Genomic DNA, 27228 nt, shown 5'->3' with positions numbered 1-27228 from the left:
TTGTTTCGATTCTAAGGACTTTACGATATTTAAAATATTTCGACTTTGAAAAATGACCATAAACCTAAATCAACAGTAGCAGATTTCCAAGCATCCTATAAGAATCGAGAACAAAGGCAATATTCTGAGGAATGCCCCACCATTATTATCAGCTTGTCTTCCACTCTCCCTTGCCCAGCCAAAAAAAAAAACGCAACCGTTCTCTTTTTTTTTTATGAACAAAATGAAAACTACTACTGCTTGTATATTTAAGGTCCGTCAACACAAACGATACCTCTATTAACGTATGGGAGTAAGAGAAATCCAAGTGGCAGGCCACAACCACAGCCTTATAATCCACGAACTTGATGATGTCTATGACTCAGCCACGGGTCGTCCGCTCACCGGCTCATGGCTCTGGGACTCAGCCCTTGTTTTGTCCCACTGGATATCCACTCACCTTAATTTTCAAGGCAAGGCTGTCCTCGAGCTCGGAGCTGGAGCTGGCCTCCCTGGGTTGACAACGGCTCTGCTTGGTGCCAGCAGAGTATTGCTTACCGACGTCCAACAGCTCCTTCCTGGACTCTTGAAGAACGTTGAAGCTAACGGTTTCAAAGAAAGGGTTGAAGTGAAAGAACTCGTTTGGGGATCGGACGAGTCAATGAGTGAAATCAGAATGTCAAGCATGTTTGATGTGGTTTTGATGAGTGATCTGTTTTTTGACCCAGAAGAAATGACGAGACTGGGCAGGACGCTCAAAAGGATCTGTGGAGAAGGCACTGAAGTTTGGGCGGCTAGCGAGTTGAGGCCTTGGACCAGTGAATGCTTGAACCAATTGATGGCTCAAGGCTTCCAAGTTGTCGAGTTAGTGACTCAGCTCTCTGTTCAAGAGGGTGTGGAAGATTCAAATGCGTTTGCAATCTTTCAGATCATACCACCGCTTGCAGACAGATGTGAGTTCTCAACAACCACCTGTGACTATGTTTTAGAAGAAAACTTAAATCTTCAATGACAGATTGAAAGCCCAGGCTCATTTTGAGTCATTTCAGCTTTCTTATATAGGGGAACCAAAAAATTAGATGAAAAAAAAACATACAATAACATGAAATTGTCATCGGTCAAGCAAATCGCATGAAAAACATTATGACATTATATATATATCAGGGAAAACAAATTCTATGTCAAACAAACCTGATTTCTCACATCAAAGCCATAATCAACCTTTTATATACCAGTAATGTCTACAAGCACTAGGAAACACTTCTAACATATCGCCGTCGTCTATTAATAATAGTGAAGAGTATTATTACATGTCAGGAAGAGCTGAAAGGGTCAGGCCATTTTTCCCCAGAATGCTGTACAAAAGATTCACCTGTAACTGCTTCTGTATCTATAATGGGTTTATCCCATAAGTCAATGCCTGCCGCCTTTTATCATTAATCCCTTTCGGCAAAACCTTACCATGTAATGCTCTCTCTTGAATCAATAACCTTTCTTCAAAACAATGCAAAACTTCAAGCAGGTATTTTGGGTTATCCTGTTCTTTCTCAGCCCTGGATGCACTGCCAGTGTTTGCACATAGCCCCCGTAGCCATATTACCCTTACTCCAATTATATTTATTCCCACCATCAGGAATCATTTTACGGGTTATGGACAGAATTAAACTTACCTCAAACCAGCAAACATTTTGCACTTCAGAGAAGGATATATGTGGACAAACAAGGACAGCACAAACCAAGTTGCTGATTGCAAAGACTATAACCCATCAAAGCCAAATGCATCCTTATTCTTTAACCATTATAGTGAAGTTTCTGGTTTTGGGAGCCCTGGCCCTGTTGAGGCTGCTGCTGTTGAGGAGCCTGCAAGTTGAGTGGCAGCGTGTTGTAGTGGGCAAAGGGCTGGGAGTAGAGAGAATTCATCAAGCCCTGCGGATAGATAGCCAAACATTTAATCCAGAAAAGAACTTTAACAAGGTCACAAAATGTATAGCGCAAAAAAAGGTCAGAAAACAGGTAAATGTCACCATGTGACAGATTTTTAACCAGATATACAAAGACTAAGACTACCACCCTAGTTGTTCAATTTACAAGCATTAACAGGCAACTTTCTGGTCAGAAAACAGATTTTAAATCTTGCCATCTTGATAATTTTATTGACAATAAATTCTCTATAAATAAGCAATGGTACAAGAAGTAACCTGAGACTGAAGCTGGTTGGGATTAGCCACACCAAAGTGGCTCTGTGTTGCATCATCTTGTGTAGGGTCATTAAAGCCAACCTGAGTAAACAGGCCTTGTGCTCCATGATTCATGTAGTCCTGTAAAAACAGAACTTTGTTAGAATAAAAACAGGGAAAAAACATAAACTGATCACACAAAAGCACTTTTGGGCAAACCTGAGACATGATATCATTTCCAGCGCCAAAACGAGAATATCCAGCTTGAGAATTCTGGTTTAGGAAGTTCCCTGGAAACCCACTCTGTGCTCCTTGTGTAACATAATCAACAGCATACCCACTCTGAGAAGCCTGCACCCAACACATAATCAAGCAAGCCACATTATTGAACCAGAAGTCAAACACCTCAAGAAGTTTTCCTGTTTTATTTACAGAAAATTACAAAGAGACGAGAAACTTAGGGAAAACAGATTATTCTAAACATCTTCAATTCCACCCCCCCCCCCCCCCCCTTCACAGTGCCTTAAGGCCCTTAGGAAACACCTGGCTACATTGCCATGATACTCAGCGGTCTTATCTTTTCTTTCCATTCTACTTATTTTAGACCATAACATTGAGGCTTGGCAAGTTGGCAATGAGCTACAATGCAATCTCCAATAAAATTCCAAGCAAATACCATGCAAACCCCTCTAATTAATGTATGTCATACGGGATTGAGAAGATATTATTAATAAAGATACAAGAAGTCAACGGCTTATACTTGAGTTGAAAAATCAGCAACGGTATAAGGAACATGTGAGCCTTGGCTTTTGAAGTCATCAACCAAGAAGTCCTGTGGAATGATCATACAAACCACTTTTTAAGTTGTTATCAAGAAAATAAACTATAATTATTGAAGAAAATTTGGAAGATTCCTGCAAAGTTTTAATACCTGGGACATTCCCCCCTTTGAAAATCCATCACGAAATGTTTGGCTTGGCCCTTGGACAGGCATCTGTTATAGATAATAAACATATTCAGAATTCCATGATGTCAAAAAAGGATTAAAGGTACAAAAACAAAAACAATGATAAAACGAAAAGGTTAGAGTACGAACATTGTTAACAAATCCAGGTTGAGATAATGGACCACCCACAGATGGCTGGCTGTTTGGATTCTCCAGAGGAGGGAAGTTAAAAGTAGATCCAATAGTTCCAACATTTTGCTGCGTGCCTTGCTGGTGCGGAAGATGACTGCCAATAGGTGCACCAGCATTACCACGTCCAGCCCCAAAGCCTCGACCTCCTGGTTGAGGGACCTGAGGAACAGCTCCCACAGGTCCATGTACAGCTCCACGAGTTGGAATAGCATAAGGCTGAGGAGGACCAGCAAATGGTGGAAGAGGAACCCGAGCCATTGGGAACCCAGTAGGGTGCGCTCCAGGCTTGTGAGTACCATTGGGTGGACCAGGAGGCATATAAGCACCTGCAATTGGCAACATGAGAAGGCTCATGTTATATTGTAAGCAGAGAAGAATCCTCGTCAATTTTAATAAATACAAGTACCAGAGGCATATTTTATTGTTATCATGCATGTCAGTACAAGACATATCACTTGCATGTCTCCAAAGTGATAATATAAACGATATATAACTTGTAAACTCATGATGCTCAAGAGCTTACCCCTAGCACGACTGCTTCTTCTATCAGCATTTGGACTAGATGAGGCAGGAGAGCCAAAATTATCGTTAGGCACAATCCCAGGTCCACCGCCGAAGAAAAGTCTCCGGTCATTGTACATCTATGTGAAATACAAACTAACATTATTATTATCCTTGACAACCACTAATAACTAAAAAATATTTGTGAGAGGCAACGAGCAAAAACAACAGCTAAAAATTTGAACAGATAACAAGCACTATCCTTTTCATTCCATATGTAAACCTTTTTGGGCTTTTGGAATTGAACCATACTCTGCTTCAAGTTATTGAGGGGTCCTTCAACCAGGCACTCATGCTCCTGCAAAATTTAGCAGAAAGGGATCATTGACCAGCATAGCAAGATTCTCTGAGGCACAATTAACACTAGGTGAGCTTTAACAGTTTCATAAACTACCACCAGCATAGTGACAAAGATGATACCTTGTAATGTGTCAATAAACCATTCCACAGAGGTTGTTTGCTAAGAACTTTAGGGTTTCCAAGAATTACAATACCATATCGAGCACGTGTTAGGGCGACATTAAGCCTGCGAGGATCATTTAGAAATCCAATACCCTAAAAAATAGGATAAAAGTTAAGCACCAATATGTTAGTTTTTCTAATATTTAAAGCATAAAGAGAGGGGCATAAAGGTTAAAATATTATTATTAGACTTAGAACAAACACCATAACCAAAAGCTGATCAGTCATACAAATGAGAAACGTTAAGCACAACGAACCCTTTTAAAGAAATTATAGATAGTCAAGAAATTGAAAATTAGTTTGACATAAGACTAAAGACTGATAAATTGAGTCAGATTGAAAATTCATTCATGAAGATGCTGCAAATGTTATTTCACATCTTTTATAGATATGTTAACCAACCTGATGTTCATTACTTCTCACACAAGACAAGATGATGTAATCTTTTTCCCGCCCTTGGAATGAATCAACACTCGCAACCTGATATAAACTCCATAAATTATAAATAATTACAGTATGGCCAAATATCATAACAGCATTTATTCTTAAATTTTAAATCCATGCATTACCTCAATTTCCTTGTAAAGCTGCTGTCTCAAGGCACCATTTCTTGACATATAATTCACAATATATGCCCTCTGTCCCTCATAAGGTGTTATAACCCCAATCTGTAATATATTGAAACAGTCATTAAACTAAAAGTTAAAACACTGCCTGATATCAATCTGAAAAGAAAAAAAGGAAAGTCCAGAAAATCACCTGACTAGGAACAACACCACTCCTCAAGAATGTGGTAACAATCTTTTCAACATTTGCAGCCTCAGTTCGATTGAGATATGATGTTCCACTAGCACTAATCTCCTCTTGACCCATCTAAAACATAACCATGGAGTAAATAAAGAACTGGACTGTCAGCAAATTAAATCATATTTGATGTCCTTTCCCTTCTCATCCCTCCCCCATCAGAACACAGTGCGATGGATAAAGAAGAATATGCATGGGGATGAAATATAATTGCATTTTGAACAGTACAATCCTAACCAAAGTTCTAATACCTGTACATAAAAAAACATCGGACGATTAGGCACAGGCCAAGGAAAATCTATGCCAGATGATTGCCTTTCATTGATTGTCACTCCATTTTGCAAGGTGCCTTCATAGAAGCTGTTAGAAGGAAACTCTGACAAACATGGGTGCATACGGTATTGAACCTAAAATAGAACAGAAAAAATTTACTATCAAACAAAGACATGCTTTCTTTCAGCAATCATATTCACATGAAGGGCAAAACCGACAAACATATAGGGATGTCACCTGCAATCTAATTGGCTTAACACCAAGCAAAACAAGACGTTCAAATAGAGACTGCGCTAGCCCAGCACGAGCTGCTTTCTTGCACATAATAACTGGACCAAGTTGGCAATGATCACCAACAAGAACAACCTAAAATAAAAATATTCACGTTAGAAGACAATATAAGAAACATTCAAGGGCAACGAGAGAATATATATCTCAATAACTTTGATGCCTCATTACCTGCTTTGCTCCTAGAACTAAAGGAATGAGACACTCAGGCTCTGTCGCTTGAGTAGACTCATCAATAAGTACCTGAATAAAGGGAAAAGGAGAGTGTAAGTGCTATTATTAGTTTAGTGATCATTGAAAATTACATATCTGTATTCAACCTGGCGGAACCTAAAATTAGCCAATCTAGGATCTCCAGCCCCGACACAAGTGCAACAAATGACATCAGCACTTTGGGATATTTCCCTCTCTGTTGCTCGCTTCAGTGCTTTGTACTTTTTTTCATCACTACTTGACAACTCACCTGTAAAGGTGGGGTTAAAATAACAAGGCATTGTAGCATTAGAGAAAATACAGGGGATGCTAAAATTTTCAATTTCAGACAAGACATGCATATTCATTGTCACTCTGTAAGTTAATTGCAGAGTTCCTTTTCATCCCAGTTTAAAAAGGATCATGTTCAGTACACTATAAAGACTTTAATCGAAAAAAATCCATCTAATTAATTGTTTTTCATCGCTGACAACTGGACAATTATCCCAACCTTGTTCATCTTTCAATTGTTGTAACTTGTGAAGCTCACTCTTCTCAGAAGTGTCAAGATGTCGGACCTGCATGTAGCATTCGCAAATAAGAATAATGCTATGAACAACAAATACAGAACAGCAACAGATAGCAGAATTAGACACCACAAACCTGATAATGTAGGGTCAGATGTTCAACAGGAGAACTCACAGCTTCCCTTGATTTTGCACAAAGCCTTACAACCTTCAGACAAAAAACAAATTGGTGAACAAGTATCAATTTACAGATAAATAAAAGTGAAAGCTAGAAAATGATAACTTACACGATCAACTTAAAAAGCTAGAAAAGCTACAACTATGAATGCAATGCAAATGAGAGGCATCATTCAATGGGGAAAAAGGAAGGAAAAAAACAGTACACTCATCACAGTTCTGTATTAATTAATTATAACAAAGAGAAAGAACAACAGAGGAAATAAGCTTCAACTATAATCAGGCTTCTTGAACAGCGAAATTTTTTGTCCATATTTTTTCATTGTACGGTAACAACAAACACATAAAGAACATATACTAAAAATGCAACAAGCATGCTAAAGGATGATGATTAAGAAAACCCAAAAATTACCACAATAATAGCCCACAACATTGTCAAATGACAATTAGCATAACTACATGCATAGTTTAAGTTCTTTACCTTTAACCACAATAATAAACCACAACATTGTCAAATGACAATTAGCATAACTACATGCATAGTTTAAGTTCTCTACCTTTAACCCAGTGGCACTTATCTTTTCAGCTAGCTGATCAACAGCCACATTACTTGGAGCGCAGACCAGAACCTGATAAGAGAATGAAATATCAGAAATAGAGCCAAAATAAAACTATAAGAATCTCATTGAAGTTCTTACCTGCCCCTGACCCTGTTTAGCCATGTGATATACAATGGCAGCAGAAGTAACAGTTTTTCCTGTGCCAGGGGGTCCTTGAATCAAACTTATAGGCTTCTGAAGAACACTTTTTACAGCAAAAACCTGTCCGACAAACAAAGGTCAACACAACTTGATGCAAAAAACAATTATCTAGCAAAAATCATTTGAAGCCAAGCAAATGAAAAAATAGTCATACTTGAGATGCATTCAACTCTGGCAGACCAGGTGCACCAAAACGACGAGGCAGTGTGTTACGAACCATCTGAACCTCAACCTCATGGCCGAGCAGGTGGTGGTAAATATATCTACAAGAAATAAACCAATTAATTTAATAGGAAACTAGCAATTCAAGTTAAACAGATGCATGACCGCTGGGATAAAACAAAGTTTTGAATGCTAGACAGGCAGCTGAAACAAAGGTGGCCAACTTTGCCTTGAATAAAGACAAATAAAAAATCGTTGAAACATGCCTACATCTGACTAAACATAATACATTTTCTAGGTTAAAAGCTTAAATGTCATACAGAAGTAAGTTTCAACCCGAGCCTGACCTACATCTAACCCATCTTAAAATATGCATAAGAAACCATACCCAGGAAAGTATACTAAACATAGACCCTCAAAAGCATTGTGTATGCTGCAAGTCAATTCAATAGACTCAATTTTTTTCTAAAAACAAAAAGTTTTTTATTTCCTTTATTTATTCATTAAAAATGCTATACTGGAAAATGAACAAAATGAAAATACTAACACATGAAACTGGCAAAAAAAAAAAGGAAAAAACAGATGACAATATCTGTCATAACAATCTAGAACAACAAGCAAATGCAAAGAAAACAAAGTCGGGTAGCCTACCCGCTAACACTTGTTTCATCGACTGCAAATGTTTTCATTGCTCCCTGCATCCGGTCGAAGCTTGTACTCTTCCAGACAAAATCAACACTGAACCCATGGCTCACATCAACAGGAACTCCCTGCACCACAAAAACAGTAAGCACCAATTTTTAAGTACCTCCCAAAAGCCAAAATCAACCAACAAGATAAAGAAACTTCAAAACTACCTGACTAGCACGAAGCTCAAGTGCAACCTCCTCTTGGGCTGTTAGCTTGATCTAAAACAATGAAAAGATAATTTACAGGCATGTTTCTGAGTGCACCAAATGCATAAACCTTATTGATGAATACAACAAAAGTTTATCAGGTTTTCCACAAACAATAAATAGAATCAATGTCACATATGTACAGGCATACATCAAATGCAGAATTAAATGGGCAAGCTCATAAAGGAGACATACAACATGCCCAACAGCCTGCCATGCTGGGTGGGCAGCATCTCCTGAATAACGCAGTCGCAACTCATCACCTGGCACCAAACGAATCTCATTGTCTTCCTACAGCACCACAAAATCAGGTTTCACATTTATTAAATTAAAAAGTTGAAAGAGACATTGTCGTATAGAGGGGAAGGCGGGGGTGGTAAACCAAGAACATAATTATGTAATGGAATAAATTCAGAGAAAATGATTAGTAAAACCACTACAGTAAAGCACCTTTGGGAAGACAAAATATGCAACACGTTTCTTGTTTAACCCAATATCCCATCGAACTGTGACGTTGTCCTTGCTTTGAGATTCTTTCATTATCTACAAGAAAACAAAATTTTGATTTACATGAACATTGCCATTTAAAAAATAAAAGAATATTACATAAACAATTAAATTGATGGCAGTTAGGCGGAGATAAGGAGAGTCAACATGATGATACATACTTTATCATAGTCAGCTTCAAGCTTAATAAGTGGCGCAAAAACATTTTGATACTGCAAAGGAAAACATCAATTTAATTAGTATACCACATTATAAGACGTAACTGTCTTTTCACAATCATAACACAAAGCAAAATAGTGCAATTATTGCAAACATGGGCACCTGATAAGCATCTTCATACTTCAAGGCCACAGGCTGAGGTTCATCATCTACACCAGGCTTCTCAAGATCTTCAAGGGAGGCATCAGGATTTGTCTTCCAAAGCTCTTCTACCTTGTTTATTTGTTGAGCAGTTATTTGTCGTGCCCTTAACTGCTCTTGTTCAGATGGGACCTGTGGAAGTGAAAATTATTAGGAAGTCCTCAAATCAATAGGTTATTTTCCTGTGATTAAAAAACACCAACCTTAACCAGCCACTGCAAAAAGCACCTATCATCAATAAGGGGACACCACTGACTCAAGTCCCAATTCATGTCCTTCAAAGCGTTAACATTCAAACAAGGTTCTCGACAAAGAAGAACGACAACACTCTCTGTCTTAGCAGATATAAAACCAAGAAGGAAAACATTTCTGCATCCACAGTTGTAGCATTCAAGAATTGTTTCTCCCAAAGGACTATCCTTATGAAGGCAGACTTCCTTGTGCTTAGCTCGTACCTAAAAAGGAACAAGAAACGAACTCAGTAATCAACAGAATCCAGTGACTAGTCAACTTGTTAACACACAATTCATTAATCTCAGTTAAGAAACATATGTATTTACTAAAAGCAACTAAGATGCAATAGTGGTTTAAACATACAAACAGATATGCAACAAACCATGGCAAGCACACAACTAAATGGAACCTTTTAAAACAGAATAACACCATGGAAACATGAAAATACTGTCCTAGGCAAGCTTGAGTAACAAGGTATTTTGAAAACATACTCAGCCAAAACATCCAATTAAGTCCCTAAACCAAAGCAAGCAACAAAAAATTGTTTTTTGTTCACCAAAAAAAAAATGTAAACTATAAAATTACAGTTTCTATTCTCAGGTCTTCTGGGTTCATGAATGCAAGGTATATTGGATGAGAAAAGAGAAAAAAACCAAGGATCGCATATTGTAAAAACAATAGATGCAAAACCTCCCATAACTATAAAAGACAAATCCCAAGTTACAGGAATATATGATGAAAGCATATGAAAAGCAAGGGTGTGCATAACATTGGCAACAATCAACACTGGTTCTCAGTCTGTGTAAGTGAATGAATCAAACAAAACTGGTTACACAAGAGTGAAGCAAAATGGTAAGCATGTTACAATGACTGAATGATGTCATAAGTTCATTTACTTGTTCATAGCTAACTGAAACATATCTTTAGAACAAGAAGCATGCATTTCATTATTGAGTCCAAATTTATAGCAGAATCACCTAGTTTAAACCTTCAATAACCCTTTTAAGAGTGTCATGAACAGTTATATGAATCATCTCATTTCTCAATCTATTAAGCTCAAAAAGAACCCAAAGTCAACACCATGAAATAAAAGCACCATTGCTACTTAATGCACTCCCTCCCTAACACATGCCTTCCATATTTCATCCTAAATCCCAAACATACAAATCTACATCAATGTAATGTCTATTTAAACTTTAATCAGCATATTTTTTATAAAAAAATTAATAAATAAAAGGAGAAAACTCACGAGATGATTAACAATATGCGAGCCCGATGTATTCCCTCTTGAATTACAGAACCACTTCCTACATGAAGGAACGTTACAGCGAACCACGCAAGCCGGGTTTGAAACCCCGCAATACCGACAAGCGTGCTCTGCGAAATCCCCTTTTCCGTACTCATAAGCGCCATCCTCATCGCCAACCGTCTCCTCAAAATTCAATCCACTAATCCCCGTCGCTAAAGCATCAGTCACGGCACCACTATTGCTATTGCTGTTGTTATTGCTCGTTGCGCCACGGCCAGCGCCTTTTGAAGTGCTAGAGGGAGAGGAGGAGGCAGCAGTTTCCGAGTGATAGTCGGAGCCGGAGCGATCGACAGCGCTGGCGTCGGAGGGTGTTGGCCAAGAACGAATCGGGTCGCGGAAGTCCGTGTATTCGAAATCGGACTCGCCTTGGGTGTTGAATTCCAGGAAGGTGTAAGCGTCGGTAGCCGGGTCGGGTTGCGAGGCCGTCTCGAATTGGGAATCCATGAAAGAAATTCTCAGTGCCGAATCGTTATTTTGAATTTTAGGGTTAGGGTTTTTGTTGTTGTTTTCTGAGTTAGGATTGGGGTTTGGTGAAGAAAAAAAAAATCGAACTCAGGAGGAGGAAAAACCAAAAGAAAGTAATAATTAAAGAGAGCTGAAATTTGTATTAATGTTGGTATTTGCTCGACAGCGTGTGTATAAGCGCCGTGGAGGCGAAGATGGAACTCGTGGAAGAAAACGCTTATGCAACGGAGAACATCCTGCACGCACTCCTGACGCGCGCTTCTATTGGGTAGGGGGAGGAATAGCACATGAGAGGGGTTTTCGGCTTTTCGGGGCTTTACTCGCGTGTGACACGTGTGTTAACGTTACATGAGTTTACTTTTTCGGTTTTCCGTAACTTTTTTTTTTTTTTTTTTTTAATTTTGTTGGCGTTTAAACTGCATTTGGTTAGAAATTAAGTGGATGCATGTTAATGATTTTTTATATGAGATTGTCATCAGTGACAAAACATAGCAAGTTTGTTTTAAATATCAACATCAATTGAAAACTATTATTGGTTTTATGAGGTGGTGACATATTGTCAATTCGCATTTAATTGCCATGGTTTAATCTTTTCCAAAAAATTTTAATGAAGTTTTTCATAAAAAATTCGTTAAAGTTTTCATTTAATTATAAAATAAAATAAATGAATTTCAAGTATAATATGCAATCACTTTTAAAAAATAATATCTAATTAATTTCAAGTTTAAATTTCAATAATTATAATTTTTTATAAAAATTAAAAAATATAATTTTGTTTATTATTTATTTAATAAAATTTAATATATTTTTTGAAAGTTTAATTTTTATTTTACAGAGACTCAACATATTTTTTGTGAACATAACAAATGCGTAAATTTAATATGGATTTTATGTATAAAATTATATATTTTATGTTAATCTTTGCATCGCTACAAAATTAACTAAATTTGATTAAGAAATAAATGAAATAATTAAGCTCTTAGCTACTTACCCATTCCACGGGACATAGAGACCGGAAATGCCTTGCAAACTTGTCACATTGCGGGGCATTCTTGCCCTTCTCTTTGATGCACCTTTTAGTTTTATGTACAATGAGCATCCATTAAAATCCAATTATGGGACTAAAATAACTAGTTAAACTTGATAATCGTAAACTCCAATTGATTGTAAATAGTTTATCAGTTATTGCATAAACAAATAAATACTCACTTGCGATATTCAACATGAGACTTGTGACAATGGCGTGTTTGTGGTGCTACGTCCGAATCAACCATGGGGGAGATTTCTTTGTTTGCAATTTTAGGAGGAGATGGAGGAGAGGTGGATTGAGGACTAGGAGGTGGTGAAACAGTGCCATATTCATGGACGGGCCTAGGAGCTTGCTCACCTTTGACCACCTTGTTCACGTCTCTTGCTCGCATCTTATCATGGGGATCCACCATGGAAGCAATCGACATGGCTAGCAACCCTCTTTCTTTACTGGAACATGTGCTTTTCGGTTTCAAAGATGGGGTTTATATATGAGTAGCCACCATGGAATAAAGACACGTAGCATTGATAGGAGACACTTGTGCCATTGGTAGGGTAGCGATGTGTCGTTGCAGAGGATGGTTACCGCTAGCCATAGCCGAACAAGTTCATATTTTGGTTACACTTTAGAGCAGTTCATAAAAGATTTATGCATTGATATATTAGGTGAACATACGAGGAATGGACCTGGAATTGGAAGCTTGGAACTCTAATCTTTATTGAAGCAGCAAATTCGATTTTATCTGCTTCCTGTAACCATTACCAATACAAATTCCACTAACAAAGGAACTCAAAATTTTTAAGCACTGGTTACAAAATCTGTCTCACATTTGTGAAGCATGAAGCACTTCTTCAGCTTCCTCCTCTTCCTTGCTCTTGGGATCACAGTTCTCATGATTTGAGCTCAACAACCGATGATCTCCTTCTGTTTGACTGAGTGTATGAGATTAGTAAAAAACTTTTAGCTATAGCAAATGATATATTGTTAGCAAAGATTGTCCTTGCTCAGAGAGAACTTGTTACTGTTGGTGAATTTGGCTAATAGAACAAACTATCCAGCTGGGATTTTAGCAAAACATATTGGACATATATAGCTAGGTAGCATTATGTTTGGTTGATTTATTTAAATCAAATTTAAACGAGCAAATTAAGTAACTTAATGTAATTGGTAACTAGCTTTATACATACAAAAATAAATAAATAAATAAAAAGCAAACTTCTATGGTACTAGTTTTATACATATAAATATCTAGTTTAGTTAAGATGTCCATTCATGGCAAAACATTAGCGATAGATTGTCAATGTGTTTGGACTCTTCTAAAGGAAGTAATTAGCAACTTGGACAAAGCTTGCATGAAAAATTATAACCAGTTCACACCGTGTTTAGTTGGAACATTCACCTTCACGTTTCACATAAAATTGATGCAGTGTCGGTTAATCTGTAATTTCTTAATGCTGGGATTATTTCGTGTTGGACTGCACAAATTGACATGGCGAGGCTTCTTTGGTTTATTTCAAAATAATTCATCAATCACACCTAATAATTACTTGGGTGTAAGAAAGAACTAGTTTAAAATATTTTCACTCATTTCTTGAGCTGATGAGCCCTTCAAGCTTCCTATAAAAGCAGCCAAGAACCAGTCCCAGACTACCTCAAAAGTTTCTCTGGTTTCTTTTGGAAAAGGAGAAATCAACCAAGGACTCTGATGGCTGCAAGAATTAAAATCCCAGCTCTGGCAGCTGTTATGCTTCTTCTCTTGCTTGCTCCAGCTTCATATGCTGCCATTTCATGCAGTGATGTGATCAAGGACCTGAGACCTTGTGTGAACTACCTTGTGAATGGGACTGGGAAACCACCAGCTGCTTGTTGTGCTGGAGCCTCTGCTCTTGCATCAGCGGCATCATCCTCTGCCGACAAGAAGGCTGCTTGTGAATGCATCAAGTCTGCGGCTAAGAACATGAAGCCAAACTCCCAGTTGGCTCAGGCTCTTCCTGCTAATTGTGGAATCAACTTGCCTGTCACCGTTTCACCAACCGTGGATTGTTCCAAGTACGTAATCTATCAAAAACAATTCCATTTTTTTTTCTTGTTTTCATAACTTTTTGGCTGGTCCAAGTTTTTTCATTGGTGTATCCTTTTGCAGGGTTGGTTGAAACTTAAAGTGGCCTGAAGGAAGAGCTGTAAAATCCTCCTTTTATGGAAGCTTAATTGTTTTGTAATAAACCGGAATCCAGTTATGACTTTCGGATTCCTTCGCTGAATAAAGCTTAATGCCTCCATCAGCCTGTTCTCTTTTTTCTTTTTTTTTTTTCTTTTGGCTTATATATATTTGTGAAGTCTGAAAATAAAAGAAGATATAAGTATTGAAATTTAAATTTTAAATATATTAAATAATTTATTTTAATATAATTATATGAAATAATCGAAGCAAATCTTGAATTCACTAATCTTATTATTTTAACATTATTTATAAATAAGAGGATTGTTATTGATTGTTTATTAAACACCATCTACAATTTAAAAAATATAAATATACTTAAATGATATGATAATAATTGTAAAAAAAAGTGAAAAAAATAATATTACTATATATATATATATGTATGAAAGTTTATTAAGTTTAGTATAACTATATGATTAAAAATTTGAAAATATTTGCAAGATTAAGGGTTTTATTTTTATCAGATAGCGTCTAAACAATTTGAATAATTTATTTATAACGCAAAATTCTCCTTAATAGTGGTATTTTCTTAACAATAAATCTCATACTTTTCATTTCTCCCTTAAAAAAAATCAAATAATGAGGAATTTGTCTTTAAAGAAAGGATTTGATTGGATATTAATTTAAATTTTTTTTTTTGTAAATTTGAAGTACATAAATTATTTAATTTTTTAAAATAAAATAAGATATATAATATTTAATAATTTAAAATAAATAATTATAAATAATATATTCAAAATAATTTTAATAAATAATTTTCGATAAATTTTAAATTCAAAATTTCTTGATGAAAAAAACAATCCAATTAAACCCATCCATTAAAATTTAATTTAATTTCGTAAACATATTTTGAATAATCTCACCATCTAATTAATTCTAGATCCAATCTTATAGTATGAATCATCTTCGATGGACCGACATAAAACGATTAAGGAACATTTTTTTTTTATTCTATAATGATTATTTATTAAAAAAAGAAAAAAATTATAAATACAAATAATCATTTTCGTCATCGCCCTTCCCAAATTTCTCTGTGAAGGTGAGGAACATGGAGTTCTTGGACGAGGACGCTAGACCCAGATTTCTCTTCCAATCACGACCGCAACCCTCTTCTTCATCCCAAGAAAAAGCTCCACAAAAACCCCCGAAAACCCTGATTTTCATTTCCCTCTCAATCTCTTCCCTTCTTCTCTCTGTTTCCCTCTTCTCCCTTCAGACTGAGCCCTTCAAATCCCTTCTCTTTTGGCTCTCTCTCTCCCTCCTTCTTGGCCCTTTTTCTCCTCCTTCGCTCACCGGCGGTGACGTTCGTGTTGGTCATGGACCGATCATCCCTGATCCCATCGATCAAGAACCCCAACCCGAGCCTGAATCTAAGAAAAAATCATCCCACAAGCGGTCAAAGCCTGATAAAATTGACGAATTGAGTGGAAATCGTGGTTCTTTAGTGGAAAATGCAAACGGGTTTTCTAATTTAGAGGTGAAAAGTAAAAATTCAAATGGGTTATCCAGTTTAGGATCGAAAAAAGAGCATCTTGTGGGTGCTTTTGATGGGGAGGAAAAGGAGTGGAGTGCGGCAGATTTGGAGATTTTGAAGAAACAAATGGTGAAGAATCCGGTGGGTAAGCCGGGAAGATGGGAGGTTATAGCTTCAGCCTTTAAGGGGAAACATAAAATGGAGAATGTGATAAAGAAAGCAAAGGAATTGGGAGAGAAGAAAGTGGACGATGGTGATTCGTATGCGCAGTTTTTGAAGAACAGGAAGCCATTGGATGCGAGAAGTAATGTGATCATGGAGAATCAAGAAAGTAGTGGTGGTGACAATGATGCTGGAGTAATGGGGTGGAGTTCAGGGGAAGACATTGCTTTGCTCAATGCTTTGAAAGCTTTTCCTAAGGATGTAGCAACGAGGTGGGAGAAGATTGCTGCTGCTGTACCTGCGAAATCAAAGGCAGCTTGTATGAAAAGAGTTGCTGAATTGAAAAGGAATTATAGGAGCTCAAAAGCTAATAATGAAGGGAATTAAAGGTTTCGAGCTTTTCGGAAATTTTATGATTTGAACGCAGCATTAAGGAGGTAACTGATGTTTCCCCAATTGTATTCCTGTTTGAGACGATTCATGTTTACTTCTTGTATTTGACATGGATTTAAGTTAATTGATAGATAGGCTTAACCTTTAGCAATGGGAATCATGGGCGTTACTCTTTTTAGTTCTGTTGACATTGTGTTTTAGTAATAAATTATGGGTTTATAAGCAAAGATTGGACCCTGGCTTTATGAACAAAGCCACCAACAAACTTGTTATGGATGGATTTATTGGCTGTTAGAGAAGTTTACAAGTCTTCTGGGTGTAGTCTTTTAGATCTTTTGATTGTGTTGTGATTTGCCAGTTAATCATTCGAATGTTCAGTGTAGAATTTTGCTTATACTCTTTTCTAAGCCAGGGATGACAAATTTACTTGCATGTACAAAGCGAACTTTAGCACCAAATCTCAACTTTTTCTTTCTCTATCAGCTCAATTCTAGCAACCTTGTTATGCAAATCAGCAAATGGAAAGTGGAAATTTCTTATGTTCTCAGCAGCATTTTGACTATCACGTGCTTCCCTTAAACAAAAAATATGCCTAGTAAAACTCTTTTGTCTGTCTTAAGGGCTTGTTTAGGTTGCAAAGATAATGGTGAGAAAAAAATAAAAAAATAAAAAATTGATTAAAAATTTTTGTATTTGATTTGGTTTGAATTAATTTTTTTATTCTATTCGAATTAAGATTAAATATTATATATGTATATATTAAATTCAGATAATATTTTGGATTGAAATATGAAAAATTTTTAAAAAATTGAATTAAATCGAATAATATATTTTTATTAGTTTTTATATTTTTTAAAATTTTTATAAAATAAAAATAATTATTTTATACATAAATTTATTTAAATATATTAAAATTTTTATTTAAAAATATATATATAAAAACAAAAAAAATTAAATTTTAAAAATTGATGATTTGATAAAATTTTGTTTGGATTTGATTGGCTCTGCTCAAAAAAAAAAAATCATTCAAATTCGAATTGGATTTTAAAAATTTTTAATATTATATATTACAAAAAAAATCAAATTACATCCCAAATAGCATCAACCTGCCTTTGCAAAGCGGTGCGTTTTGCTGCTAATCTAAAATCCCAAAAAGCACTAGGTCACCCTTGTAATTTCACTAAGTTGCTCAATAAAAAACACCCCCCTTTTCTTTCTCCGAAAACCCTAGAGACCCTCGAAAAGCTCCCACAACCAACCATGGGTCTTCTCTCTTGGTTCAGAGGTGGCTCGAAACCTCAAACCCAAACCACACCCAAGCCCAGTGAGACCCCGAAACCCGTTCCCGGAATGAACGGCGCCGTTGAAGTTCCCCGACCCGAGAATGTTACGGTGTTCGAATTCGGGTCTATAGCTGCTACTGCAGATAAGGTTACGTTAGCTGGATTCTGCCCGGTGTCCGACGAGCTTGAGCCTTGCCGCTGGGAAATTCTGCCCGCGAATGGATCCGACGGTCCCCAGTTTCGCATCGTCTTTTGACAATGAAAAATTGGTTGTAAGTCGGTAAAAAAATTGATCCTAAACATGAACATAAGACTCTTTCTTTACTGATTATTGTAATTTTGGGTAATGAGAAATACATTATTCTGATGAATCTTTTTTTATTTCTTATTTTGATTATAAGAATTTAAGTTAAAGGGAATTTAGAGTAAATGAAATAGAGTTCTAACCGATTGGAAATTTACTGAAAGCCGATTCGAAATGTTTTCAATTGCATTAACTAATGTTATCGAGGCTTGACTTGGTTGGTGTAGAAATGTGCATCATATTAGCACCATTTCATGCCTCCGAAAGTTACTTGGATCTTTCGAAAATGGTAATTTGACTGCCAAAATATTTTATTTGTTGAACTTCATTTGGCATTGCGTTTGCTGTTAAATGTAACTTTTAACTTGAGAAATGCTATTGATATTAAACACCATGTCAAATGGAGCTCTACAATGAAAAAGATTTCTGGCTTATGATCATGGAAGGTGAAGGTTAATTAAAGGAAAGTAAAACCAGGGTCATAATTGTTTTACTTTTATCTCATAACTACAGGGTATTCATACATTTCAGAAGATTCAGGACCCCTAATTAAAACCTGAAGGCTGCCATATCCTCCGCTATGTCTAATGGCTCTTCAAGTTGAATAGCCTCTCTCGCAAATTCATTATATTCACATTGTTTCCTGAGTAATTGGTTTCACAGCACGTACTTCTATCTTGCTTGATCAAACCAACTTTAGTGAATATGCTCCAAAGTCCGTGACAATGTCGTTTTTGGAACCAGTTTCTTCGAACTCATCATTTTCATCATCCAACAATATACCTTGATGTTTGTTATCCGGGACTTGCATGAGTGTTAATTGTCAGCAATGTACATAAACAAAATGATGAGGAAATGGTGTATAGTTGTAGACTTGTAGTATAGTTGGCTATGACAGAAGCTACTTACCACCTGAACATGGTTAATACATTCTTTAAAGAGAACTTTTAATCACTGATTAAGACAATTCTGGGAATTCAAAGTAGGTTTTCCCTAGAAAAAAAGCATACCGGCAAATCTTCATTCTTCCACCCCATCATATTTTAAATCTAAAGCAAGATCGATCTCACAAATGTAGTTTTCTCAATTTTGGTGTAATAAATGTTCAAACACAATACTGGCACTCATTACATGGACCCTAAAAAAACATCACTCCATCGCTCTACAAGAACAAACATGGAAACGAGGCTTGTCAAAACAGGAAAGAAATAGCCTCGTCTGAACTAACGTTGACATTGCTTTACATGATTGACGGTGGGAACCGAATCAGTCATCTTTCAGAGGAAACTGTAATCATCATCACCGTTCATTCGAATATAACACATTATGGCTAATACAAATATGAAATAAGATGAAAGTTCCATCGCCAATGCTCCCCAACCAATAACTCCAGCATGCTTTAGGATAGCTGGTATAGCAATGCTTCCAACTGCAGAAGCTCCAGTCAAGAACTTTGTTGCATTGACCCAACTGTTATATTGTTCATCAGGAAGAAACATAATTAGTTTAATGCTCAAGCTTGCACTGAAAAAGAGGATCAAATCTCATAAATGAAAAAGTTTTGGGGCAAAAATATTTTACCTATTGTTGTCAGATTCAGAAAAAAGAGAAGAACCATTAGAGCCCGCAAAGAACAGCACAGGCATTGGAAGAAGCACATACATTATTACTGCAACAGCAATGAAGCAGGTCAGCATGCTTAAATTAAGTAATATGATCAACCACTTGAAGGTTCTTAGTTAATTGGACAACAAAAGTGACAGGAAAATCTCAAGCCCTCCCTGCTTAGACACATTTGCATTTATGCGGCAAATTCTTTGTAAAAGGTAACAAATTACAGGGTAAAGTCACAACAATGAAAGGAATTAACCCAAAGAATTGTGGGATGATACATTTCTGAATGCATAATGCATGTCCCTAAGTTGAATCTTAAGATACATAACTTCGTAGATTCAAGAGCAATTGTTTTCTTGACATGCTTCTAAATCACAGGAATACCTAAGTGAATTATAATCATTAGCTTTTGAGGTCGACCTACAGGGTCATGTACCAATACCATTAACAACTCAATCGGTAATAGGCACTATAGATAAGTTAGAAGACTGAAATTTTATATCTGAAACTTGGATAAACAACTCAATCAGTAATAGGCACTATAGATAAGTTAAAAGACTGAAATTTTATATCTTAAACTTGGATGAAAACTAAAGAATTCATTTAGGAATAAGTAACTCAATTAATAAACAAAAAAAGCCGAGATCATAAGCTTCACGTTCATTTACCAGTCAGCATTGGCCACCAATTATTGTACAGAGCACAGGCCTGAGACATCATACACAAGGAATCAGATTGAAGAAAAATTACGTCGCATCAAACAATGGAAAGGTAGTTAATTAACAGAGAAATGCACTACTAACCAAGATTTGCAATACAATCCCTAATGAAACTAAAATAGCCAAAACTGCAAGTTTTCCAGCGTGCAAGCAGTTGCGCAGATAACTCGGTAAGTCTGCCATCATAACCTGTCTCACCTCATAGAGAGCACCTGAAATGAATATATTCTTAATTCCCCTCCCCAGCCCTGATAACATTAAGTTGGATAATTCTCATCTAACACTAAAAAAGTCATAATCCACCAGCAAATATATAGCACGACGATCACATATTTCTACTATTCACTTTGCATCAATTATTTCAAGAATTCTCTTGCAACCAAAAAGAAAAACCAATCATAACAGTAAAAGATTTAGTTTAGAACCTAACTAAAAGTATGGGGTTTCCACTACAACCTTCCAAACTTACCCACGAAGTTAATTTCATATATCTTTGCAAGACTTTTCCTTTCTTAATGGTTAAGAGCTTAAAGAAGAGAATTTTCTCATCTTTTTTCTTAAGAACATCTTATGGCAAATTCTTTTCAAGTCTCATCCTTTACAAGCTAAATAATCCTCTGACAAATTTCATTAAAACCCAAGCAAGGAAATTGTATATAATCTTAAATACCAAAAAATTGAATTCTACTATAGACCCAACAAAATTCAAACTTTAAACAATCGATTTATTTCTGTAAAATGTCAATTGAATTGAATTGCAGGTACTCGATTGATGCAAATATAACGAGTAAAGAAAAAAAAAAAAAAGAAGTTTGGATTGAATACATTACCAGGACAGGTAGATCTGAGAAGAGAGTGTTGATGGAAATTTGGGAATTTAGGGTTTTGATTGCATTGGGTTCTGTAGTGAACTCATTAGGAATCAACTAGAGAATTTGGGTGTTTGTCTGGGTGCAGACATGGAACAGAGTCAGCACTTGTGTGTTAATTACAGTTATATTAAAGAATATTTTAGAAAGACAATGTGTAATGAAAACTAAATTGGGAGTTGCTTTTTGTCCGAAAAAAAAAGAGTTGCTTTTATTTGCTGATTTATTTATCACCCCATAAATTTAATTAAAATATAGTATAAAACAGTTCTATTTTATAAATTTTGATTCGCTCTGATATAAAAATAAAATTTTTAATTAAAATAGCGTGATTTATTAATAAAATATTAAAATTTTTAATTAAATTAAAATAAGATAAATTTTCATAAAAAAATAATCGACATAAATGAAAACGGGTGTAGGATATTACGGCTACTATCAGGACCAGTTTTGGAGATTCTTCTCAATTAAGAAAACGAAGGAACTTTTAAAGTCCTATTAAGAAATTGCCATCTGAATTTGAGTGATGGTGACAATAAATAATGGGGTACCTGAAAAATAAAGGAAAAAGGGGGTTAGACATGTGATATCAGCCTAAGGAATTCAATTACTTGAATTTCAGATGGAACATGCAGATGCAGTAGGTGAAGTGAATCTCAATAGCAAGTTTACCAACTGGTAAACAAAATAGTTTGGCGTCGGAAACTTGGAAAAATGGATCACAAGTGAGTGAAGGGAGACTGGAAAAGGACTCAAGATTAAAAAAATGGAAAAGGGTCCAAAAAGGTATGGTCTTTGGATTGATGGCGTCATAAGTTTAAAACCTTTCATACCTCAAAAAAAAAAGTTTGTGTCTTTCCAGCCTTTCAAGGCACTAACTTTATGCACACAAAATGGGTAAAATAAAGAAAATTTTAATTATCTAAACATATAATTATCTTAAAATGTTAGAGAAAAAAAATTAAATAATTAAACATATATTTTAAAATAAAAATAAGAAAAATTAAATATGAAGGAATAATAAGAAGCCTTGTATTCTTCTCTCCCTCTCCTTTTCCTTTCTCTTAATTAACATTGTTGTCGTCGATCAAACCCCAAAATGTCTTCATCAACACTCAAGAAGCGTCCAAAACCGAAGCATAATTCCTCTTCCTCATCATCAGCTTCAAAATCTCCACTAAACTCGATAATAGAGCCACCCCAGAGTTTGTTCCCTTCTAAAGGAGAGTTCTTGCGGCTCATAGCGGTACTCGCAATAGCATCCTCAGTAGCTCTCTCCTGCAACTTCTTCGTCACCTTCTTCGGCTCGACCTCTAAACCCTTCTGTGATAGTAACCTGGACAACACCGATTCGTTCTCTGGTCAATTCCTTTACCCCCTTTTCTCTCTTCTTTTATGGGTGTTTCTGTTCTTTGTTAAACTTTGCTTTCTGGGTATCTTTTCATATGAATTTTTATCCATTCCTTTATTAGTTTTGGTTTTCTAGGTAGCTTTAATTATGGGTATTTTGTTGGGTTTATTGGCTTTACGATATTTTGGGAAACTTTAGATTTCAAGTGTCCTTTGTTCATTATGGTTATTCTATATTTCTTTTAAACCAATTTATGTCAAGTGTCAACCAATGTTCCTCTTCCTTCTTTATTGAATATGTAAGATAAATTTTAAACATATTTTTTGTCAAATAATCTTCTGACAAATGTGTATTACCACAGATTCTTGTGAGCCTTGTCCAAGTAATGGGGAATGTTATCAAGGCAAGATGGAATGTAATCATGGCTATAGAAGACATGGAAAGCTGTGTATAGAAGATGGAGATATCAATGAAACAGCTAAGAAACTTGTGTGTTCTTACAATCTTGCTGATTCCGATATATTGATATTCTAAGCACCACAATTGCATCTTTTAACTTGGACTATTATATGCACTTTTTTCTGATTCTCATTTATACGTTGCAGTCCAAGAGGCTAGAAGCTGGCCTTTGTGAAGCTTACGCTCAAGTTCTGTGCTATGGAACTGGGACAGTTTGGGTACCTTATGATTTCAGTTTCATATAAAATTACATTCATATTCCAGTAAATTAAGTATCCTAGAAATTATATGTTGTTGATGTCAGTTATTCTAAATATATGCCTATTTCAGGTTCAAGAACATAATATTTTGAATGATTTAGATGGACACGAGCTGATGCAAGATGTTGGCCTAGACAACCCAACCTATGTGTATACAAAAAGAAGGGCGATGGAGAAAATAGTTAAATCATTGGAGACAAGAACAAATTTCCATGGGTATGCTTATCATCATCAATTTTATGTTTCAGATGTCCTTACTATTTAATTCACATTTATCTTGTTTTTATACAGGATACGGGAGTTCAAATGTCCAGATTCTTTGGCTGAACATTACAAACCCTTTACTTGTCGTATCTGTGAATTGATCTCCAAGCATGCTCTTATTATTGTGCCTGTTTGTGCAGGGGTAGTCCCTTCTGGAAGCCATCCTCTGAATGCTTTAATTATAGTATGAACATTTTGAAAGTTGTTAACATTATTTAGCTTTATAGATTATAGGATGTGCAATGTTTTTTTGGAAAGTCCATCAGAAAAGGTATCTTTCAGCTAGAGTAGAAGAGCTTTACCATCAGGTGAGCGAAATTTTCAATGAACAGTTATAGTAAATTTTGGTTTATTTTCCTTACCTTCTGCATGTCAGGCTTTTTTTGAGGTGATCTTCTGTGTTGCAGTTTTACACTTTACTCAAAATTTTTAGGATTATTTTACCCATTATACTCTGCTGAGATAGATTTCAAATGGATGAAGGCTTAAAAGAAAGTTATTTTTTTAATATAATTAAAGGCATCACCTTGAATTATAATGAATTGAACTTTGGGATATGGAAGCTGGGGATGGATAATGGAAAAAGAAAAGGGAAGCAAAGCAAAAAGTGAGATAAGATATTATCAAAATACATGAAGATTCAGTGAAAATGGTTCTTGACTTTAGAATAACCAACTTGCATGCCTCATTGTCATACTCAGGAAATGTTTGCTTACAAAAGTTTTATACTTTCATTATATTTTAGTTGATCATCCCCAAATCTTAAGTGATTTTATAAAATTGTAAAGCACTTTGAATGTCATTTATGAATATTTTGGAGAAAAAAAATTGAGTCAGTATACTTCTTATATAAGTAAAGTAAAAAAAAAATGGTAATGAATTGTTTCTAATTTTTAGGTCTGTGACATGCTTGAGGAGAATGCCTTAAGGTCAAAGAGCATCAATGGTGGAGGTGAATCATGGGTTGTTGCCTCATGGTTGCGAGATCATCTTCTTTTGCCTAGGGAAAGAAAGGATCCTCAGTTATGGAAAAAGGTAGTTTTACTTGCCTTTGTCCATTGATCTGATTAGCTGTTTTTAATCATGGTTTTTTTTTTTTTTTTTCCTTTTTCTTTCATAGTGTGTCGGAACTTAGAACTAATCCTTGATGCAATTTTATGTTAATATATTGAACTGCCAATAGATTGTAGTCGACGAAGCTGTAAGGTTTTAAGAACTAATTACATCTTTTTTGTCCATATTATCTTCAACTTATTTTCAGGTTGAGGAATTGATACAAGATGATTCTCGAGTAGATCGCTACCCCAAACTTGTTAAGGGTGAATCAAAAGTGGTGTGGGAATGGCAAGGTTCAAATCTTTATTTGTGTGTTCTAATTGTTCAATTAAGAAGCTTGAAATTTGTCCAAGCTCATTCCTATTGTTATTTATTTTTAACTATTAGTCGAAGGAGCTTCATGAGAACCATAATCGTCTTGTCAGATGTTCCACTTGACACTAGCATCTTTAGAATGACTTTTTCAATGTTAATGTGTTCTTTTTAATATTTTTTGCAGTTGAAGGCTCTTTGAGCTCTTCCAGGAGGAGAAAAAAGGGGGAGGGAGTCAAACTGAAACCAGATGGAGACATCACCTCAAACTTAAATCAATTGGACCACAGAATGGAGGCTGGTGCGCTTTAGGACATATTATCTGTAATTTCTGCTTTAAAGTTTTTTTTTTTTTTTTTGAAAAAATTGATGTCTGTTTCAGTGTTCTCTTTTCAATTTGGTTTCATATTTGTCTAATGTGCACACAACCAAAATGTTCATGCAGAACCTAAAGCACTGATGTTTTGACTTGGGGATGTCTTGGAAATGGCAGAACAGCCCCTTTTGAACTTCTATGTCCCAAAAACAACTAAGAGCCTTGCAGAAGACTTTCCTGACGTTCATCATAGCTTTTATTTAAGAACAGGGTTTTGCTGGAATAATAAAAGGTGTGAAGAGATTGATGAACCAAGTCAAAGTTTCCACCATCTGTCAATGGAGCTTCGGTCCTTGAGATTGTTTTGGAGGTGAAGAGACAACCCTTTATGCAGACGTCCCGCCAGGGACCTGTAAACCATTGAAAATTATACTACATACAATGCAGCTTTTTCCTCTGTTATAGCAACAAATAGGCATCCAAATTGGGGATTTTGGTGTGTCAAGATTTGTTTGTTGGATCATCTTATCTAAATGAAATCTATTTTACTTCCTTTCATTATGTTTTAAACTCTCAAAATCAGTGAAAATCACCATACTGTTTTCTGTTTTGACCAGAAACTATCGTTCTCGCTGTTTCATTAGAAAGATATTCAGTTTATAGGAAGAGCTTGTGCTATATCCTCAGTTATGGTGATGAGATGAGTATTCAATAATCAATTTCATCCAATAACTGCTTATAACTTTGGAAGAGACCGAATGTAATCGAAGTAGACTATTAAAGAACAGTGCCACTGAAAGAGAGTTTCAATATGGTGCTAGCCATAGTAAATATGAAGTTAACTCGGGTGAACCTTAATATTCGGCTTCGACACTGACTAGTGATTACCTAATTGGTCTTGGACATTGAGCCCAACCTGTATCACCTACCGGTGGCCGACAACTGCACCGACTAGACCACCAGAATAAATGGAGAATTCAGGTCTCACAACCCATCTTACTAATCTGTTTGAGTTGGTAAACGGTGGTAACTTTTACTGTGTACTGTTGCTCAATGGCAATGGCAGGCCACTTCATGTTCAGGCTGTTCTATACACTTACATACATGCAGATCAGCCCAACTCATCCAATGAAGTCTGTTTCACAGATCTATGATCAATGCAATACATCAAGTGATTTAACTGGTGTCAACAATCTGATTTTGACCATCCCTCTGCTCAAAATGTACCTTGTTATCCTAAGGTTTCCTGACCATTGTTTACACATCCTACGTTTTTAACTGTTAACGATGGACATGATTTTTACTAATAACTTGCGTGTTAATACGGTATCTACACTAAGAAATTTTCCCAAAAAAATTATTCACATTTCTGAAAAAGAATCGAAATTTCAGAAAGAGATTTAAACAACTTTTTCCCAAAAAAATTATGTATTTCTACCAATTGGAACCAGACATAGGTGAAAGGGAGAGACAGGAGAGTAATTTAGAGATTAGAAAAGCTTTAACATACCATTATTGTTGTGTCCTTTCATCGAGGAAATGTGTTCTCAACAACAACAATAGTTTCAAACACAAATTGTGTCCACTTTCTTTGAAACCTCCCACATCAATGTTTGTATGAATTCCACCTTGACATTTGGATCAAATCGGTGGCCTTGATTACAACACAGCCATGACCTTTCCTTCTAAAATCTGTGGGCCTTTCCAGTTATGAATTTCGAGTTGCCTACTAGCTAGCTAGCCTCTTCAGTGTCCAACGTCTCACGGCAACAGAACGATGGCCTATCTTGTGGTGAATAAGCTGGCAAAGGATTTTGACGATTAAGACTCCATATTCTTAAAAATCCCACATTTAGTTCAACATATACC

The 27228-nt window shown here is 35.9% G+C and overlaps 8 protein-coding genes across 12 annotated transcripts; 5 read left to right on the top strand and 3 right to left on the bottom strand.

Moving 5' to 3' along the window:
• The first annotated feature begins 139 nt into the window (after positions 1 to 139).
• LOC111276695 (uncharacterized) lies at positions 140 to 1122 on the top strand. Its single transcript, XM_022862439.2, has one exon. The coding sequence runs from the start codon at positions 287 to 289 to the stop codon at positions 989 to 991; it is 705 nt and encodes a 234-aa protein (XP_022718174.2). The 5' UTR covers positions 140 to 286; the 3' UTR covers positions 992 to 1122.
• On the bottom strand, positions 1107 to 11387 carry LOC111276658 (regulator of nonsense transcripts 1 homolog). The gene is made up of 29 exons (XM_022862417.2): positions 10748 to 11387; positions 9468 to 9719; positions 9226 to 9396; positions 9066 to 9116; positions 8848 to 8940; positions 8593 to 8688; positions 8359 to 8409; positions 8153 to 8271; positions 7494 to 7602; positions 7277 to 7399; positions 7136 to 7207; positions 6538 to 6609; positions 6386 to 6452; positions 6003 to 6145; positions 5854 to 5925; positions 5632 to 5760; positions 5373 to 5528; positions 5077 to 5190; positions 4887 to 4985; positions 4720 to 4797; positions 4276 to 4410; positions 4079 to 4153; positions 3818 to 3935; positions 3253 to 3620; positions 3088 to 3150; positions 2917 to 2988; positions 2376 to 2507; positions 2178 to 2297; positions 1107 to 1905 (listed from the first exon to the last, which is right to left on the bottom strand). Exons 1-29 carry the CDS (start codon positions 11249 to 11251, stop codon positions 1771 to 1773), a joined length of 3789 nt encoding a protein of 1262 aa, XP_022718152.2. The 5' UTR covers positions 11252 to 11387; the 3' UTR covers positions 1107 to 1770.
• An 848-nt stretch (positions 11388 to 12235) lies between these two features.
• Positions 12236 to 13308, bottom strand: LOC111286461 (Cytochrome c oxidase, subunit Vib family protein). The gene is made up of 2 exons (XM_089746004.1): positions 12482 to 13308; positions 12236 to 12345 (listed from the first exon to the last, which is right to left on the bottom strand). The coding sequence occupies exons 1-2, from the start codon at positions 12727 to 12729 to the stop codon at positions 12252 to 12254; spliced, it is 342 nt and encodes a 113-aa protein (XP_089602130.1). The 5' UTR covers positions 12730 to 13308; the 3' UTR covers positions 12236 to 12251.
• Positions 13309 to 13905: 597 nt separating this feature from the next.
• On the top strand, positions 13906 to 14584 carry LOC111286453 (Bifunctional inhibitor/lipid-transfer protein/seed storage 2S albumin superfamily protein). The gene is made up of 2 exons (XM_022876428.2): positions 13906 to 14351; positions 14446 to 14584. The coding sequence occupies exons 1-2, from the start codon at positions 14008 to 14010 to the stop codon at positions 14453 to 14455; spliced, it is 354 nt and encodes a 117-aa protein (XP_022732163.1). The 5' UTR covers positions 13906 to 14007; the 3' UTR covers positions 14456 to 14584.
• A 909-nt stretch (positions 14585 to 15493) lies between these two features.
• Positions 15494 to 16946, top strand: LOC111286450 (transcription factor MAMYB-like). The gene has a single exon (XM_022876414.2). The coding sequence runs from the start codon at positions 15572 to 15574 to the stop codon at positions 16544 to 16546; it is 975 nt and encodes a 324-aa protein (XP_022732149.2). The 5' UTR covers positions 15494 to 15571; the 3' UTR covers positions 16547 to 16946.
• Positions 16947 to 17730: 784 nt separating this feature from the next.
• LOC111276650 (uncharacterized) lies at positions 17731 to 18206 on the top strand. The gene has a single exon (XM_022862404.2). The coding sequence runs from the start codon at positions 17813 to 17815 to the stop codon at positions 18089 to 18091; it is 279 nt and encodes a 92-aa protein (XP_022718139.2). The 5' UTR covers positions 17731 to 17812; the 3' UTR covers positions 18092 to 18206.
• Positions 18207 to 19205: 999 nt separating this feature from the next.
• Positions 19206 to 21522, bottom strand: LOC111276631 (vacuolar protein sorting-associated protein 55 homolog). 3 transcript variants are annotated; one of them, XM_022862382.2, is made up of 5 exons: positions 21303 to 21522; positions 20557 to 20684; positions 20422 to 20461; positions 19721 to 19808; positions 19206 to 19609 (listed from the first exon to the last, which is right to left on the bottom strand). In XM_022862382.2, exons 2-5 carry the CDS (start codon positions 20656 to 20658, stop codon positions 19417 to 19419), a joined length of 423 nt encoding a protein of 140 aa, XP_022718117.1. In that variant the 5' UTR covers positions 20659 to 20684; positions 21303 to 21522; the 3' UTR covers positions 19206 to 19416. The 3 variants fall into 3 exon arrangements, with proteins under 3 accessions (XP_022718117.1, XP_022718122.1, XP_022718128.1); XM_022862387.2 differs by having other exon boundaries at positions 20557 to 20720; positions 21303 to 21442; XM_022862393.2 differs by having other exon boundaries at positions 20557 to 20700; positions 21303 to 21438.
• An 829-nt stretch (positions 21523 to 22351) lies between these two features.
• Positions 22352 to 25917, top strand: LOC111286433 (uncharacterized). 3 transcript variants are annotated; one of them, XM_022876386.2, is made up of 10 exons: positions 22352 to 22702; positions 23054 to 23181; positions 23298 to 23369; positions 23482 to 23627; positions 23703 to 23817; positions 23903 to 23983; positions 24573 to 24710; positions 24937 to 25024; positions 25231 to 25344; positions 25489 to 25917. In XM_022876386.2, the coding sequence occupies exons 1-10, from the start codon at positions 22441 to 22443 to the stop codon at positions 25509 to 25511; spliced, it is 1167 nt and encodes a 388-aa protein (XP_022732121.2). In that variant the 5' UTR covers positions 22352 to 22440; the 3' UTR covers positions 25512 to 25917. The 3 variants fall into 3 exon arrangements, with proteins under 3 accessions (XP_022732121.2, XP_022732130.2, XP_089602128.1); XM_022876395.2 differs by having other exon boundaries at positions 25231 to 25367; XM_089746002.1 differs by lacking the exon at positions 23903 to 23983 and having other exon boundaries at positions 23703 to 23859.
• The last annotated feature ends 1311 nt before the right edge of the window (positions 25918 to 27228 follow it).

This window comes from Durio zibethinus, chromosome 17, assembly GCF_047325235.1.
Source record: "Durio zibethinus cultivar Kanyao isolate XHJ-2024 chromosome 17, ASM4732523v1, whole genome shotgun sequence".
Classification (NCBI taxonomy): Eukaryota; Viridiplantae; Streptophyta; class Magnoliopsida; order Malvales; family Malvaceae; genus Durio; species Durio zibethinus.
This window is presented reverse-complemented; position numbering and strand designations above follow the sequence as displayed.